Source organism: Leopardus geoffroyi, chromosome A3 (assembly GCF_018350155.1).
Source record: "Leopardus geoffroyi isolate Oge1 chromosome A3, O.geoffroyi_Oge1_pat1.0, whole genome shotgun sequence".
NCBI lineage: Eukaryota > Metazoa > Chordata > Mammalia > Carnivora > Felidae > Leopardus > Leopardus geoffroyi.
In genome coordinates, this window is record NC_059336.1 from 128,733,076 (window position 1) to 128,752,011 (window position 18,936).

The following is an 18,936-nucleotide window of genomic DNA, read 5'->3' on the forward strand; positions in this document are numbered from 1 at the left end:
AAGGGTTCCAGGCTGAGAAAACAGCGCAGACAAAAGCGTAAGGTGGGAAAGAACTTGGCACCCAGGCAGGTTGAAGGGGCTCCAGCCGGTGCGAGATATGAGCAAGAATGAACAGTCTGACCATGAACGTGGAGGTTGTCAGACTGCTGGTTAACTTGACCACCAGCCTTTCTGAATACCCTTCAGACAACCCCATTAACACTTCAATCTGGACTGTTTGTTCCTCTCCAAAACCACACAGTCGGCTGGAAGAATCTGTTGATAAAGCCTTTATTTTTACATTGTTATGTGAAATCTTATTTTGTAATGAAAACCGTCTTTATCTGGGTCAAAACACATGCGGAGTTTTCTGGAGCTACTGGCTATAACTAGAAGTAATAGTAAAAACAAATCCCCTTTAGATGGAACCTATTTTAGACAGAAACAGAATGTGGTGCATAAATCTGTTTATCCTAGCAAAATGAAATAAGAGGAAAAAACCTGGTTATCACAGGTAAAACAGTAATAATGGAAAAATATTGCTGTGTTTCTTGAGCACATGAATATTTTTCAGGGCATTAAAGTGTCCTCTTGCTGGTGTTTATGTGGCATCTGTGTGTATGTGGGTCTTGTATTCTGTTGTTTATCATTTTGTGCCTGTGTTTACTTCCAAGTTCGGATTTTTTTTAGCTTTATAAAGACAGAGAACTGATATTTTTCTTCATTTTATTATCATTAAAAAAGTTGCTTTTCTAGAGTGTATGTAGTATTTTGTTAGTCTTTAATAAATCCACTAGACCCTCCTGTATTCAAAGACCCCCTTGGATTGTTTTTTTTTTTTTTTTTTTTTTTGGTATGCTTTTTACCTGTTGATGAATAGAGAAACTCCTTGATGTCTGGTACACTTTCCTCATATAAAGAACATATATTATGGGTATTACAGAGATAAGAGGGAAGTCTGAATTCTGTGTTACCTCTTTTAGGTGGAAAGAAGTCTTCAGTTATGTGATTCATGTTTAATTGGTAGTCCTTGAAGGATGCTAAACTCTTACTGTTACCTTGTCCTGTTAATACAGACTTCTCTGAAAGACGTAGTCTTCACTTACCAGTGAAGATTAGAAAGTGAAACTAATCACTTTCTGTTCCAGGTCCCAGGATGGCAGTGTTGAGTAGGACACTGATTTCATGGAGTTCAGAAACTGGTGGGGGCATCAGTCACGGAAACAACATAAAACGATGCGATCAATGCTATGGGGGAGTTTTGTACAGCATATCTGGGGCACAGAGAGGAGAGCAGTCAGTTTGGGAGAATGTCCAGGAAGGAGGAGGTAACCACTTGTTAACACAGGTGGTTGTAGCAAAAGAGAACCATTTGAGGAGTACTAAAGAAGAACATTCTGGGGCGCCTGGGTGGCTCAGTCGGTTAAGCAGCCGACTTCAGCTCAGGTCATGATCTGGTGGTCTGTGAGTTCGAGCCCCGCGTCGGGCTCTGGGCTGACAGCTCGGAGCCTGGAGCCTGCTTCCGATTCTGCGTCTCCCTCTCTCTCTCTGCCCCTCCCCTGTTCACTCTCTGTGTCTGTCTCAAAAATTAATAAATGTTTAAAAAATTAAAAAAGAACCTTCTGGATAGAGGTAGCAATATGTACAAAAGGCTGAGACTCGAGTGCACGTGGTTTGCTTTTTTGCCAGTTGTGTTGTTGGCTCGTCGGATATGTGGAGGTGGTAGTGGTCGGAGGGGACACTGGAAGGCTGTGATGGGGCTTTTGTATGGGGCCGTTGGTGCATGTGGAGGAGTTTGGACTTCATTCTGTTGGAAATGGAGAACCATGCAGCTCAGGATGGGATCTGTTCCCCTTAGAAAGATCTCTTTGGAGAGTATTGAGGAAGGATTGGGGAGAAAATGGAAGGGAGGAGACCACTTGGGGGGGGGGGGGCTGTTGTGAGAGTCTCCGCAAGAGACAGCGAAGCCTTAACTGGGCGATTCTGTTAGGGGAGTAGAGAGAAGCCAGTGCATCTCGGAAGCCTTTCTGAGGCCGTCCTGAGGCCGTGTCCAAACTCTGACCAAGAGGCGGTGAGTGTGTGGTGGTGAAGTGTTTGCTGTTTGGGAAGGCAGGACACGTAGGTCCAGGGCTTTCTTTGCTCTTGACTCGCGATGTCACCTTGTCAGTCCTCTGATCATCTGGAGTCCCTGCTGGTAAAGGAAAAGGCAGTGGCCCTGTCTCTTCAGTGCTGGCATTCTAATGAGGGACAACTGAAGCCCACAAAACATCAAAAGCCTCCAACAAAGCTAACCGAGTCGAGAGTTTCACTGTCCCTTTTTTTGTTTGTTTTTTTGTAGCCGACAGCTTTTTTCTTCATTATTGTACTGAAAAATTCAGAACAGAGAAAGTACAGGTGTTAGATTGTTAAGATTGGTTATTAAAATATTATAATTGCACGACTGATCCAGGATAGTGCTTGATTTACCTAATATCTGTGTCTGTGTATTACACATGCGTGTGTATATTTCTTCTGCAGAATACTGCGTTGTATTTCCTTGGTATCTGTATTTGGTATATTTAGAAGATTTCAGGTGAAATTTTCCTTTTTTGCTGTTAGAGATGCTGAACTCACTGGATTGGAATTATTTTCTGCCCGCTCTCTCTGCTTTTGATCCATTTTAACTTTGTGAGTGTTTTGAGGTGCGCTGTTCCCAGGCCTTTGCCACACCAGGGCATGCTCAGCCTTCACTAGACCACTGGGGTCACAGTCTTCCCTTTGGGAGTAAGTGGGGCAGAGCTGGCTCTGGTTCGTATGTCCCACTCTTACTTGAAGTGGCTTTCTGGGAACTGTTCTCTTCGATTGAACTGAAGCATTAGAAATCCTTGGGAGAGGATGTAACAGAGTTGAATAATTTACATTTATAGTTACTGCAACTAAACTATCTGTATAACACATTGTTACAACCACTTCTTTTCCTTTCATTATAGTTCCAAAAGACCCAAAACCCCAGTGGAGACGTGTAGCGTGGAGTTACGATTGTACCCTGCTGGCCTACGCTGAAAGTACGGGAACCGTGAGGGTGTTTGATCTCATGGGAAGCGAACTCTTTGTTATTACCCCGGTATGTATGTAACCGGAAGCTCATTACATGAAAGGCATTCAAACAAGTATGTGAAGGTGCTTGAATGAATGTGAAAGAGGGGAAATAGAAATGTAAGTCTGAGTAAGTTGTGAACTTAAGATACTCAGAATCTAGTAGGTAGATATCTGTACATGAAATATTTTTCCTTTGTATCTTGTAGTGTGGTGTTCAGAGGTAATCCATTGGCATCAAAACATGGTGGGAAGTGGGGCGCCTCGGTGGCTCAGTCGGTTGAGTGTCTGACTCTTGGTTTCGACGGGGGTTCAAGCCCCACATTGGGCTCTGTGCTGATGGTGTGAAGGCTGCTGGGGATTCTCTGTCTCCCTTCTCTCTGCCCCTCTCCTGCTCATGTTATCTCTCTCTCAAAATAAGTACATTAAAAAAAAAACCCAAAAAACAACAACAGCAACCCCCCCAAAAAACCATGGTGGGAAGTAAATGCTAAACGGAGGTATGGAAAGCTGTTGAGAAGTTCCAGGGGGAAAGAGCAGTCAGTGGGCTGCTGCAATAGGGAACAGCTTTCAGAGGAGCTGCATCTGTCATCCTAAAAGGATAGAAATTGAAAGGGAGAGTGAAGAAATGACTGGTAGTAATAACTTGTATTTGTGTGGTGCTCTATACTTTATTAATGAGTTTGACATATATTCTCATTTAATGTTCACAAGAATGCTTCGAGTAGATTGGACAGATATTATCTGTGCTTTACAGTTTGGAAAACTAAAATTGAATTGGGGGCGGGGGCGGGGCGGGCAGGCTGTTGCCATGGCAATCCAGCTCCTAAGTGAAACAATTTCAGGGACCCAGCACTTTTCACTTTGTGTCCTTCTTCCTTGAATGACCCAAGATACAGAGACAGGTACAACAGCATTTCTAACTCTGGCTGCATCTTAGAATTGCCTGGAAAGCTTTATAAAGAAAAGAAAAACAAAAAATTACTTGATTTTCTAGACTCGACCCGTAGAAATTCTGATTTAATTGATGGGAGTGGGTTCTGGGAATTAATATTGTTTATAGGTTTTTTTTTTTTTTTTTTTAATTTTTTAATGTTTATTTTTGAGAGCACGAGTGAGCGGGGGAGGGTGTGGGTGAGGGAGACACAGAATCCAAAGCAGGCTCCAGGCTCTGAGCTGTCAGCACAGAGCTTGATGGTGGAACTCACAGTGAGATCATGACCTGAGCTGGAGTCAGACGCTCAACCGACTGAGCCACCCGGGCGCCCCTGTTTATAGGTTTTTCAGCTGATTCTAACGAGAAGCTGGGGATAAGAACTTATGATATAGAGAATGGTTTTTGTTCAGAAATAATGAGTGGAAAAACTTGAAAAAATGTATTAGGCTCCTATTATGGAAGTCCTGGGGAATCAAACTAGGAAGTTGGGATCCCTGTTTTCTGCACTAAGCACTATCTGATAGAAAAGTCATGTGAACTTTATATATGATCGCATGTGTGATTTTAAATCTTCTAGTAGCTGCATTAAGAGTAAAAGAAAACAGGTGAAATTTATTTAATATTTAATCCTGTATATCACAAATATTATTTCAGCATGTAATCCATGTCAAGAGTATTAACGAGATACTTTCTTTGATACCAAGGCTTTGAAATTTCATGTTTACTTTTGTAGCCGATCTCAGGACTAGCCATGTATGAGTGTTCAGCAGCCACATGTGGTCACAGTCTTGGTGGTTCTAGACAGTGAGGAGTCATTCAGGGTGATAAACTTTATTATGTGTGCTTCCTAGGGTGCACATGCCTTCAAATCCTTAGCAATATAGCCTGATATTTAGTTAATGGAAAAAGGTTGCCATTGAATGAGTGTTTTAAGTGCCTTTTCCTTTTAGTTGTTGATGGGGCAAATGGGAATTAAGTGAGGCTTTTTTCTTGAAGCATTGTTTCCTGCAGATAATGCAAATCAACATTTGGAAGGTGATATCTGAGTTCTGTATCTCAGAGTTCTTTAAAAAAAATTTTTTTTTTTAATGTTTATTTCTGAGACAGAGAGAGACAGAGCATGAGTGGAGGAGGGGCAGAGAGAGAGGGAGACACAGAATCTGAAGTATCTTAGAGTTCTTTGAAGTTGAATTGTGGCATTGCTCCCCTCCCCCCACCATACACACACTAGAAGTACAGTCTGAACAGAAATTCACGAATCTAGGAGAATCTCTCATCCAAAGAGGATTGTGTGCTTCTAGCCTTTGATTGGGAGGGCAGGTCTAGAGTTGTGTGTCTGGTTCTAGGCACTCTGATTTGCATGATTCTTTAGTAGACAGATCAGTTCTGGGGCTGTCTTAATGTGCACCTGGCAAGGCCAATGTCTGGGACGTCTTCCAATTGCACACGTTAACTTCTGTGTGGTATCTTTTTAGTGACTTAATTTACCTCTTTTCTGCAGGCATCCAGTTTAGCAGGTGATTTGAGCTGTGCCATTGCTGGGTTGATATTTTTAGAATATAAAGCCAGTGCACAGTGGTCTGCAGAACTCCTGGTCATCAATTACCGAGGAGAACTTAAAAGTTACCTTGTAAGGTAAAAATATACTTTATTTGGGAACTCCGGTTTGACATAATGTTTATTTCTCTGGCTTAGTGTCAGCTTTTGTTTTGTTTTTTTTCTTTCAGCATTTTACTGTGAAAAATTGCAGATATAATAGGAAGGTTGAAACAATTGTATAGTGAATATTCATATACATTCACTTAAATTCTAGAATGAGGATTTTATTATACTTGCTATATCACATTTCTGTCCATCCCTCTATTTAGCCATTTAATCAGTGTTCTTTGTTAATTAATTTCAGAGTTAATACTTAAATACCTCCACATCATGTCATTAATTAAAGTTCAATATTTGCTTATAGTTTTCTCTTTTGAAGTAAAATTTGCAGATGAAATGAAATGCCAATGAATTATGATAAATGCATGTGCTTGTGCAATTCAAACCTCCATTAAGATGCAGAACATTACCATCATGCTAGAAAGTTCCCTCATGCTCTTGCCCAGTGAATCCGTTTACACCCACCCTTAGAGCAACTGCTGTTTTTTTTTTCTTCTAGATAAGTTTTTCCTGTTCTGGTAATTCACATTAATGGACGCATAGTATGCACCCTTCTGTCTAAGGCTTCCTTCATTTAGCATATTTTGAGATTTATTTGCATTTTTTCATGTATCCGTTTATTCCATTTTATTATAATACATTGTGTTTCATTGTGTGAATATCTCATGTGTCTTAGTTTGATTTGTTACAACAAAGTTCCATAACTGGGTGACTTATCAACAACAGAAATTTACTGCTGACACTTCCTGAGGGTGGAATTCTATTCTAGGTACCAGCATGGTTGGGCTGTGGTCTTTTGGCTTACAGACTGCTGTTTGCATGTGGTGGGAATAGAGCTAGCTAGCTCTCTGGCCTCTTGGAAGAAGAGTGATTCCTTTTGTGAGGGTGTTATCCTCATGACCTAATTAATTCCCAAACACCCCACTTCCAAATACCATCATATTGGCGTGAGAGTTTTAACTTACGAATGTTCCGGGGGACGCAGACATTCAATCCGTGGTGGGCAGGGGTGTCCACAGACGTTCAGACCATAACATTCACGATTTGTGTATTCGCTCTTCTTTTGATGGAATTCTGATTTCCAGTTTTGGGCTACAGTGAATAAAGCTGTTGTGACCATTCTTATTTAACTATTTGTGGATATACATTGTCATTTCTCTTTGGTCACTATCTTTGAGCAGAACTGTTGAGTCATAGGGTAGATATAGTTTATTTTTGTAAGAAACTTCTAGACCTTTTTCCAGAGTTTTTGTATCACTCATATTCCCACAAATAATGTATCTGAGTTCTGGTTGTTTTACATCCTCAGCTGTATTTGGTGGTGTCTTATTTATTTATTTATTTGTTTATTTATTATTTTTTATTAAAAAAAATTTTTTTTTAACGTTTATGCATTTTTGAGAGACAGAGACAGAGCATGAGCAGGGAAGGGGCAGAGAGAGAGGGAGACACTGAATCCGAAGCAGGCTCCAGGCTCTGAGCTGTCAGCACAGAGCCCGACGTGGGGCTTAAACTCACAAATTGTGAGATCATGACCTGAGCCGAAGTCAGACGCTCAACCGACTGAGCCACCCAGGTGCCCCTGGTGGTGTTTGTCTTTTAAGTGTAGACATTTCAGTGGGTATTTTTTGGTCTCTCACTGTGCCTTACTGGTATTTATTTCTTATTTACTTTCTTAAATTTAGTGTTGGAACAAATCAGAGCTATCAAGAGAGTCACTGTTTCAGCTTCAGTAGTCATTATCCTCACGGAATCAACACAGCTATTTACCATCCTGGTCACAGGTAAGTAACCATTTCTTCTCTTATATGGTAGAGTATTAGGTGGATGTAGACGTCTTGGCACTGTTTCAGAGAGGAGAAATTGTCCATTTTGATGATTTTGGCTTTTTCGTTTCTTTCTCTCGTGCATAGTTATCTTAAATCTCTTTAATTTGTATGTAATCATTGTGTGAGCATTTCTGTTCATCTGGCGGACAGCTCTGAGCCAGATGGGGCAAGGGGAATATTCAGTGAGGAAGCCTTTCTTCTCTCTTCACTTACTTAGTCTTATTTTTCTCATCTGTGAAATGTGTATATACCTAACTTTTAACTCTAGCGTGTTGCGAGAACTCCTCAAACTGTGCATGTGAAGTACCCTTGCCCAAGAGGTCTCAGTAGACATTCCTTCCCTCCTCCTCTCCTTCTTGGCAGGTTCGAGCTGCTCTCATTGCTGCACAGCTCATTCCTACAGCCCTCGCCCATTCTTCATATATGACACTTCTCCATGTATTGGCCACCTACGTTGAGGGTTACTTGAAAATTGGGCGTTTTCTACTTCCAGTGATTTCTCTCCTTTAATTTTGTTATTTGAGAATGAAATTTCCATCTATTTTTTAAGTTAGCCAAGCAAACTCTTTGGTTTTCTAGATGGGAAGAATATCAAGTTGTGCATCAGGCAAACCTAGCTTGAATTCTGAATTTTGACAGTGAGTCTGTGTCTGTTTGCAAGTCCTTAAACTCTCTGATCCTCTCTGTACTTAAGTCTTTTGGATGAAAAAAGGTATAGATTTTTTTGTATTCTGTTCAGTCCTAGGTCTGACCTTTTGTGTTTAGAATTTTATTATGAAATGTTCGTTCTGCAAAGGAGCCCACATCCACCAGAGCCCAGTTTGTACTCTTCCCTGACCCCCTCCCCACTAGAGAGAACCACTGTCCTGAATTTTGTGTTGATCAGTCTTTTGTTTTCTTGATAGTTTTACCACTTACTCATATTTAGTTTTGCTGTTTGACTTTATATAAATGGAATCATAAGGAAGACACACCGGTCTTACTTTGAGATTCAGTTTTAACTACCAGTACGATATTTCATGTTATGGGGGGCACCTGGGTGGCTCATTCGGTTAAGCGTCCAGCTCTTGATTTTGGCTCAGGTCATGATCTCACGTTTCTTGGAATCGAGCCCTGCGTTGGGCTCTGTGCTGTCAGCGTGGAGCCTGCTTGGGATTCTCTTTCTCCTCCCTCTCTGCCCCTCCCCCTGCTTATGTGTGCTCTCTCTCAAAATAAAATAAACATCAAAAAAAAAAAAAGGATATTTCATGTTGTGAATATATTGCAGCATAATTATTCATTCTCTGTAGATGAAAATTTGTTTTGTTTCCAGTTTTTTTTTTTTTTTTTTTTTTTTTTATAAGAATTGTACTGTGGCCAGAATGATCATGCATTCCTCCGACACATACGTGCAAGGGTTTCTGTAGGATATATAAGTAGAAGTGGAACTGCTGAGTTGTTGAGGAGGTACGTCTTTAACTTTACTAGGCAATGCAAATGTTTTTCAGAATGGTTCTGCAAGTGGACAATGGCAGTGTATGAAAGTTTCTGTAGTTTCATATTCTTTTAGCGTTCTTGATACCAGACTTTTAAATATTTGCTGAGCTGGTAGGTATAAAAGAGTCTCTCATTGTGGGTTTTTTTTTTAAGTTTGTTTATTTTGAGAGAGAGAGCGTGAGCATGTCAGCGGGGGAGGGGCAGAAAGAGAATCCCAAGCAGGCTCCATGCTGTCAGCGCAGAGCCCGACATAGAGCTCGATCCCATGAACTGTGAGATCGTGACCTGAGCCAAGATCGAGACTCGGACACCTAACCGACTCAGCCACCCAGCTGCCCCTCTGACTGTGTGGTTTTAATTTTCATTTCCCTGATTACTGATGAGGTTGGTCACCTTTACAAGTTATTGGCCATTCATGTTTTGTCTCTACAAAATGCTTTCTTAGATAACTGCTTAATTTTTATTGGGTATTTGGTCTCGACATTCTTTTTTTTTTTTTTTTTTTTTTTTTTAATTTTTTTTTTTCCACGTTTTTATTTATTTTTGGGACAGAGAGAGACAGAGCATGAACGGGGGAGGGTCAGAGAGAGAGGGAGACACAGAATTGGAAACAGGCTCCAGGCTCTGAGCCATCAGCCCAGAGCCCGACGCGGGGCTCGAACTCACGGACCGGACCGCGAGATCGTGACCTGGCTGAAGTCGGACGCTTAACCGACTGCGCCACCCAGGCGCCCCTGGTCTCGACATTCTTAGTGTGATCTAGATATTAACTTTGGATTATGTGCCTATTGAGTATCTTCTTCCAGCATATTTTTTTCAATTTATCTTTAACGAGTTATAGTTGTGTGTGGTTTCAAGTGTTAAATAATTTTTAAAAACTTTCACCCAATTTATTTCCAAAGATAACTACTTTGAGCTATTTTATGTAGCTATTTTATTTGATAGCTTTGGCTGTTGTCATACATAAAAATAAAATGCTTATGTTGTTACTTCTTAATTTCTCAGTTTTACACCTTATCTATGAATGTCCCTTTATGGAAGATGCATGTATAGTTTTCTTAACTCAGTCTGTCTCCCATACACAAAGCGAGTATTCTCTTATTCTCCTATTGCATTTGATTTTGTAGGATGAATATTATGGTTAGATGCTATCCACAGATGAGACCAGAACCTTCTGTAGTATTGTGTCCTTGCCTTTTCATCCTTAAATATTCGTTGACTCATTTATTCACTCATTCATTCATTTAGTAAATCTTCATTCATTTCCTGTTCTGTGCCACGTGCTGTTATATACCTTGGTATGTTCTTTGTGGAACTTACTTCTAGAAGGGGTGACAGACGACAAACAATGGACGTACAGTGTTTGCGGAACTGATAAGTGTAATGGGGAAAAGGATCAACAGGGATGGAGGACAGTGGCCATGACGCGGTGGGGAGTAGGGCACGGGTTGTAATTTTAATTCGGGTTGACTGATTACCCTCCTTGCGAAAGTGACATTTGCGCAAAGACCTGTAAGGGGCGAGGGTATTTACTTATCTGGCTCTCTGAGGGAAAAATGTTCTGTGCAGAAGGAATAGCCAAAGAAAAATGAGTTGGGAGTGTACTGGCCATTTTCTAGAAATAGCAAGGAGGCCAGTTTGGCTGAAGCTGACCGAGTACTCAGAGTAGAGTAATATACTGATCTGAAAGAGATGAGGTGAGTACTAAATCATAGAAGGGCTTTGTAGGTTATAGTAAGATCTGTTTGGGAACTTCTTAACTGTGTGTATTTTTGTAGTTAATTTTTTTTGTTTGTTTGCCCTAACCCTAAACTCACCCCCATTAGTGTAGACCCCCTTTTAGTACATCATATTCTGTAGGTATCATCTTCTTGTAGTCTTTTCTCAGCACTTTCTGACCTGCTCTGATTTGGGTTTGCAACTTCTGTTAAGAATTTCATTTCATCATCATGCTGAGAATTGCTTTTGTTATTATTATTGTTATTATTTTTTGTGACATCACCTGTTTCCTGGATGCTATGGTTTTTTTTTTTTTTTCTTTTTTGGTCTATTTCACTGTTTTGGTGAAACTCTGTAATTCCCTGAGGAAGAGTCCATGGGAAGCGTATATTTTTTCAGGCCTTGCCTGTCTGAAAATGGCTTTTATTCTGTCTTCATGCTTCATTGATAATGTGCCTGGATAGAATTGTAGGTTGGAAATAATTTTCCTTTTAGAATTTTGAAGAGACTGCTCCATTGTCGTCTAGCTTCTAGTGCTGCCCTTGAGAATTCTGATACACTTTTTTCTTTGTTTTCTCTATTTTTTTTTGACACGCTTCCCTCTGGAAACTTAGATTCTTTTTTATTTTCCCACAGTGTTCTGAAACTTGACCATGTAATGTCTTAGAGTAGTTTTGTTATACCCACAGTGTTGACCCTTCAGTTTGAATATTCGCTTTTGGGAAAATGTGCTGACTTACTTCTTTGATTGTTTCTTCCCCTGTGTTTTCTCTTTTCTCTCTGGAATGTCTGTTCTCTAGATGTTGAGTCTCCTTGGACGCCCCTTTATTCTCGCTCTTTTTTTCTCCTTTATTTTTTGTTGAAAAAAAGAAGAGGCTGTTTTAATTCTTTCCATATAAACATGGACACTAATGAAGAAAGTAGTTTGAGGCACTTTTGAGATATAAATACAATGAATTAATGATACATATGATATCCTATTTATAAAGAAAAATTTGGTCTGGTAATCTTTTCTGATATATCTTTTTTTTTTTTTCTTTTTACTAATTCTATGCCTCTTTTTTTTTTTCCATGTTTATTTTTGAGAGAGAGAGAGAGAGAGAGAGAGAGAGAACACACGAACAAGCGGGGGAGGGGCAGAGAGAGAGGTGGAGACACAGAATCCCACGCAGGCTCCAGGCTCCGAGCTGTCAGCACTGAGCCTGCCACAGGGCTTTAACTCATGAACTGTGAGATCATGACCTGAGCCGAAGTCGGAGGCTTACCTGGCTGAGCCACCCAGGCGTCCCATATGCCTCCTCTTTTTAAGCTAGGCATTCTGTTTTTTGCTTCAGTTGTTGTATTTCTCCTTTCTAGAAGTTCTCTGCAGTTATTTTATGAATCTCTCTTAAGGGAAGAAAGGAATTGAAATGAGTATTCAGTGAGTCACTAGTTGCTTTGAGGATTAGATACATAGTAGGTACTCAGGAAATGATAGTAGTGAGTAGATATAATACCATTAATTTCTTCCTTTTAGTTTGTGTGGCTCTTGCCTTGAAGAGTCGGTTTGGTGTCTCCTTAAGAAATTGGAAAATCAGTTGCAAGTCTAGTTAATTAAAGAATTTAAAAAAATTGTTTATTGTATTTAGCATATTATTTTCCAATCTGAAATAATAGACTTTTATTTTGGATATGGTTGAGTGACCACATGCACAGTTAGCGGTCTTTACGTTGTTATAAAACTGAATGTAATTGTATGTGCTGCAAATTGCTGCCATTTTCATAAAACATTTCTTTTGATTATAAAATAAACACATTACAACAATAAGAAAATTGTGTTGTTTTTATTTTATTCTTGTCAACTTATATGAAGTGTGGCCTCTTAATGTACGTTTTTATAGTTGAGATACTGTGTTTTCCTTGCATAGCTTCACGTTAAGTCTTGAATTTAAATTTTGCTGCTAGAAGGGGGGGTAGCATGTGTTTTTGCTTTGACACGCTCAGCTTTCCGTTGTGAATTTTGCCAAGCCTGGAGTGTGTGTATTATACCCACGACGCTCTGCTGGCCGGTTTGATTTCTGTTGAGGGTGACCTGTTGGTTTGCATCTTCTTGGATACAGGGTTTTATTATTTTATTTATTTTATTATGTTCAAGCCAGGTTTTGCTGTTTTGCTCTTTCAAGGCCTTTGTTTTATTCAACCTGATTTTGTTGTTTTCAAGCGTAGGTATTAATACCTTTCTTGGTACCTCTATACATTTAAAAATTTTATATTCTGCCTTTCTTAGCACATACATACATTTATAAAGATTTTATATTATACCTTTCTTAGCACATACATACATTTATAAAAATTTAATCTGTCCTCCATTGAAAAGTGCATTCTGTTAGAGGAGTTGTCTGCATTACAAAGATTGAGGGTAGAAAGTCTGTTTTATCTTTGGCTTGCTTTCCATTACTCTTTTTTATTGTGGCTTGCATGGAACACACTCCACTAGGTGTTGTGGAAGATGTGAGGGTGAAGGACAGTCCTGACCTCAAGATCTTGAGGGAAATGATATACACATATGTTATATACACGTACATATATTTCTAATGTCTAATATGCATTTTCTCTACTTAAACGTGCGTACAGATATGTACGTGTGTATGTATTATGTGGGTATGTGTGTATACTGGAATGCAGTATATGTTAGGGCCCTTAAAAAGGTGCAGGTATGGTGATGTGGGGATCCAGATGAAGGAGATACTTCCCTGGTCTTTCAAGGAAGGAGTGTGGCAGGCAGCACTCGCAGTTGCCTTGGAGAATGGATACAATCTGGGCATGGTGGATATTCCAGACAGAGTGATGGTGTGAACAGTGACCAGAGGAAGGAAGCCACAGTACGCTTTGGGGAAATGGCAGGTGGGGTAGTTTGGCTGCCACTGTAGGGCGTGTATGGCAGGGGAAGAGCGGTGATGGTCGCCATGGGAAGTGGGGCCTTGGGAAGGCAAGTTGGGGATCAGATAATTGGGAGCTTGAGTGGCAGCTTGTTCTTAAGGGAACTCAGATTTCTGAGACAGGAACATATGATCAGCTTTGTTGGAGGAATGTTGGTTCGGTTGGGAGATGCTAGAGGCTGGGTGAGTCTCGGCTGATAATGTCCCAGTTCAGGGCACAGGCAATGAGGGCCTATTTGTTTTCTTACATGGACTTGCTATGTCCACTTATGTATAAGTCACCTCTTGTTTTATTTTTCTTTCTGTTTTGGTGAATGGATCCTCTGTCACCCCTTGGAATGTCTGGTACCTGAAGGCAAAGAATGTGTAGTGTACGTTTTTCTAGAAGCCCCCATGTCTAGTATAAGATTCTGTTTTGCTGAATGATACTTTTACCTCTGTGGGTTTCTTGGATAAGTAATTTTAATTGCCTGAGTGGAAAGGAAAATTAAGTTTGTTTTGATTGTTCTTTTCCTTTTTTCTTCCATTTTGTGTTCTTATTCGTCCCTCACATTTCTATTTTATTTTTCTTGCCCCTTTTAAAAGAAGCGTATTTTCTATCTTAATACTTTCTTGTTTTGTTTGTTTTGCTTTGTTCATTTCATTATGGTCTTCTCCACCGTCTTGATTTATTATAAAGGTCAATGTTGGATTTCTTTTTTTTTCTGGCATTATTTCTGGAGGGTAAGTGGGGTTCTCTTGGCACCATCTGTTTGAAATTATCATTCACTGAATACTTCTTACATAACAATTTGTCTTAAGTCGGATTCCATTTATTACTCTTAAGGCTTTCACTTTCTGGCCCAGGATCACCCTATTTTTTGGGGGGTGGTCTCTAAAAATTTTAGAAATTTAAATATGTTATCAAACCACAGAAGGAAGGCCTATTGTTGGTTCTGCAATCATATACGATTCTTGAGAGCAGTCAGCTTGAAGATGGATGACTGCGTTAAGGTTTCTGAATGAAAATTGTTACAAAGCAAGGCGTATGTTACATGTAAATGCCCTGTCGTGCCTGACAAAAATATTGCTAGGTTGTTTATTTTTTCCATTATGCAGTCTTTTCTTAAACGAAAGAAGCTGAAATATTCATCACATTTTTATTTATTTTTGGTTACTCTAGTAATGTGAGCCTGTGATATTTATCATCTACAAGGATTTTATAAATGTGAAATAAATCAGCCAGAGAGGAGTTGGAATAAATTGGTAATGTACAAACTCAAGGTTTTATGAAATTCATTGTTTTGCCTAATGCTGTGAGCACTGTTGAAGAAGAGAAATCGAGGTGGTAAATTGGGTAATATGAAACATAAGTTAATTGAGTAGCTTCAGGTTACCTGTATGGATTTGCTGATTTTGGCCGTTTTCTTCTTTACACGTCCTCACTGCCTGATGAATGTATTTTATCCACCTCTCTGCCTCCTTTACTGGTCCTGCTCCCCTTCTAGACCCACCCCAATACCTCCCTGCCTCCTCATTTCTATTTTTAATATTTGTTAATTTTGGCTTAGCTGGCACCTTGATTACAGCTAAGAGGAATTTCTTACCCCCTCTGCATTCTTACAGGGGACCGCAGTTGCTTTGAGTGCTGTGCTCAGTGGTGGAGATTCAGATGTAGTGTCTCTCCTCTGGCTATGTCCAGTCTATTTTGGGAGTCCTATTCACAAATAAGGGTGCTCAGTGTGAGTTGAGTTCAAATTGAAGACTTCATCTATTTTTGAATGACACCACTTTCAACAGCAATCGCTTTTTTTTTTAAAAAGTTTTGTTTCTAACTTCACTGTAAAATTTTTTAATTAAAAAAAATTTTTTTAAACATTTTTATTTATTTTTGAGAGACAGAGACCAAGCATAAGCAGGGGAGGGGCAGAGAGAAAGAGGGAGACACAGGATCCAAAGCAGGCTCCAGGCTCTAAGCTGTCAGCACAGAGCTGATGTGGGACTCGAACCCACAAACCGTGAAGTCATGACCTAAGCCGAAGTCCGATGCTTAAGCGACTGAGCCACCCAGACGCCCCCCACTGTAAATTTCTGTAAGCAAAATCTGATGTAGTCAACTTTGAATGTTGAAAAATACCTTGATAACTACACAAAGAGTGTTTGAATGTAACTTTTCCTAGACTCTAATTTACATGTCAACAGTGTCAAAAAGTCTCTTGAGAACATGCCTTCTCCGACGCCTCAGAGAACCACCCATGCCTTGAATCCTTGATGACTCTTTGATACTGATTTTGTGTGTAATTCGGTGATTTTTAAAGTAAGTGTACATAATTGCGCAGTCACTACTACAATCAGTTTTAGGGTATTTCCATTACCCCTAACTCTCTCTCCTGCTGGCAAGTTTCATGGAGTATAAATCATACTTCAGTAAAACTGTAATATATAAAGGATGAGTAAGAAAGAAAAAGAGACCCTTTAAATAAGACTTCATTTGAACCTTTTTTATATTAAGAAAGCTATTCATGTTTATGTTAAGAAAGATACTCCTGTCTGTGGAAAAAGAACCATGACTAATAAATAATGTGTGTCACTGTTGTGCAAAGGAAGAATCCAAGCATTTGGATGATCATAATTTTTTTTTCATCTTAATCAACTATTTTAGGGCAAATACAGTTTGAATAGAAGGAACTTGAAACAGCATTTCCAGGGGATAATAAGCTATGGTTGCCTTAAAGTAGGTTACAGATTACAAGGACTCCAGTTGTAGAGTAGTTAGGTAACTGATGCACTGATTGGAGCTGCTGCTATTTCGAGCGAGGCTCAGAGGTGGTATAGGGAGGCCATGGTCTGCAGAAAGCTGTTCATTTCAGAGGAGACTGAGGAATACCTCTAAGTAATGGCATCCTGAAGTGTTAGAGGGCTATGCCTTATGCGCGTTGATCTGGTCATCTCATGTGGGTTTCTGATTTCCCCTAAACAAAACCTTAGCCGTTTTAAATACACGAACGCTTTATACCCATGGGATAAAGGCAGTAGTCCAAAAAAAAAAAAAAAAAAAAAAAAAAAAGGCTAGTACTTAGTGGGAAGTCCAAAATTTTGTGGTGTGATGAGTTCTCAGGTGACAGGATGGTAACTTCACTGGCACAAAATGGAAGGAAAAGAGTCTTGGACATAGATTGGGAAGGGGTTCAGCAGCGTATGCAGAAGGGCCAGTCTCTTCATATATCACCTTTGGGAAAATGGAGGTGAGTCCCATAAATCTTGAAATTTGATTTTGTGAAGAGAGTAGCGTTGAGAGTTCCTTACCTTAAAGGTTTATCTAAGGGCTCAGGCAAATTTTATTTTCCTAGGAGGTATAAGTTCTATTTAGACCTATGAGATGCATTTGGAAGTCAGTGAGTGGATTTTCACAGACATTACATTGCTGTAATAGTGCCTGTCTTTCTGGTTCTTAAGGTCATATGTATTCTGTGAGAATCCGGGCATTGGTAAGTGAAAAGATACGCCGGGGCACCTGCGTGGCTCAGTTGGTTAAGTGTCTGACTCTTGGTTTCGGCTCAGGTCACGATCTCACGGTTTCGTGGGTTCAAGCCCCACGTCATGCTCTGTGCTGATGGCATGGAACCTGCTTAGGATTCTCTCTTGCTCTCTCTGCCCCTCCTCCACTCACGTTGTTTCTGTCTCTTTCAAAATAAATAAACTTAGAAAAGATATGCTATATTGACAGCTGGAGGACCAGTTAGGTATAATTGCGTTAAGAATTTTTCCTAAACTCTAACTAGGTAAGATTAATAGCTTTATGAAGGATTGCTTCTAGAAAAGAGTACTGTAGTTCTGATCATTGCTGATTATCTCCCACTGCAGTGAGAGTACATTTGGCCTGTGATAATGTACTGGCTATTGGCATTTGAGAGATTAATGTGCAGACTGTACTGAGAAGTATGAATGTCAGTAATCGAGTTGACCTTATATTAAGGATTTTTTCATTTTACCTCTCAATTTCTCATTTCTCCAGCATGAGAAAATTCTCCTTTCTTTAAGTTCAGGTCAGTTTTTTTGAGGAGAAACCAAGGGTGCTGTTGTCTGTAGAGAAAGCTGTGTTGTCTCATAGAGGTGAAAGCTTTTGGATGTGAATAAGGGACTTCTGAGCTTCACAGACTAAATTTTTTGGCTTTACAGGCACTTGTCTTCAGAGAGACAGGGAAATGGAGTGTCTTGGCTGCATCCTGTGATCTGTTTTCATTAGAATATGTTACAGAGGGGCGCCTGGGTGGCGCAGTCGGTTAAGCGTCCGACTTCAGCCAGGTCACGATCTCGCGGTCCGTGAGTTCGAGCCCCGCGTCGGGCTCTGGGCTGATGGCTCAGAGCCTGGAGCCTGTTTCCGATTCTGTGTCTCCCTCTCTCTCTGCCCCTCCCCCGTTCATGCTCTGTCTCTCTCTGTCCCAAAAATAAATAAAATAAACGTTGAAAAAAAAAAAAATTAAAAAAAAAAAAAAAAAAAAAAGAATATGTTACAGATAGGTAGTCATGTGTGACTCAGCAGTTTCTTGGTCCTCAGCAGCTTTCAGCTGGCTGTCTTTTTTTTTTTTTTTTTTTTAATCTTTATTTATTTTTAGAGAGAAAGAGAGACAGTTGCGAGCAGCGGAGGAACAGAGAGAGGGAGACACAGAATCTGAAGCAGGCTCCAGGCTCTGAGCTGTCAGCACAGAGCCTGATGCGGGGCTCGAACTCACAAACTGTGAGATCATGACCTAAGCCAAAGTCTGACACTTGACTGACTGAGCCACCCAGGCGCCCCTGTCGTTTTTTTTTTTTTTTTTTTTTAATGTTTATTTTATTTTTGAGAGAGAATGAGAGAGTGAGCAGAGGAGGGGCAGAGAGAGAGGGAGAGAGAGAGAGAATCTCAAGCAGGTTCTGCACCACCAGCACAGAGCCCAATGTGGGGCTCGATCCCATGGACTATGAGATCATGACCTGACCTAAAAAGAAGAGTCACTTAACCGACTGAGCCACCCAGGTGCGCACCAAGCTGGCTGTCTTTTAAGTTGAAGACTCCTATGTTTGGAGATTCTTTGATAGGAGGGGCTCATCCCCTTTATGTTACAGTTACATAGGGGTGCCTGGGTGGCCCAGTTGGTTAAGTGTCCAACTTCAGCTCAGATTATGATCTCATGGTTTGTGAGTTTGAGCCCAGCTTCTGGCTCTGTACTGACAGCTCAGAGCCTAGAGCCTGCTTCAGATTCTGTGTCTCCCTCTCTCTCTGCCCCTCCATCACTTGTGCTCCGTCTGTCTCTCCCTCTCTCAAAAATAAACAAACATTAAAAACAATTTATGTTACAATTATGTATAAAAAGGTCTTTATAAA

At 40.2% G+C, this 18,936-nt stretch overlaps 1 protein-coding gene across 5 annotated transcripts in view; it reads left to right on the forward strand.

Moving 5' to 3' along the window:
• NBAS (NBAS subunit of NRZ tethering complex) overlaps nt 1-18,936 on the forward strand; it is a 360,511-nt gene that overhangs the window by 46,103 nt on the left and 295,472 nt on the right. For 4 of the 5 annotated variants that reach the window (XM_045447679.1, XM_045447678.1, XM_045447677.1 and 1 more), the window contains 3 exons: nt 2,949-3,082; nt 5,493-5,626; nt 7,336-7,434. In XM_045447679.1, the coding sequence (XP_045303635.1) occupies nt 2,949-3,082; nt 5,493-5,626; nt 7,336-7,434 (367 nt within the window). Of the gene's footprint in view, nt 1-2,948; nt 3,083-5,492; nt 5,627-7,335; nt 7,435-18,936 lie in introns of those variants that run through there. The other variant, XM_045447680.1, reaches the window with a different exon arrangement.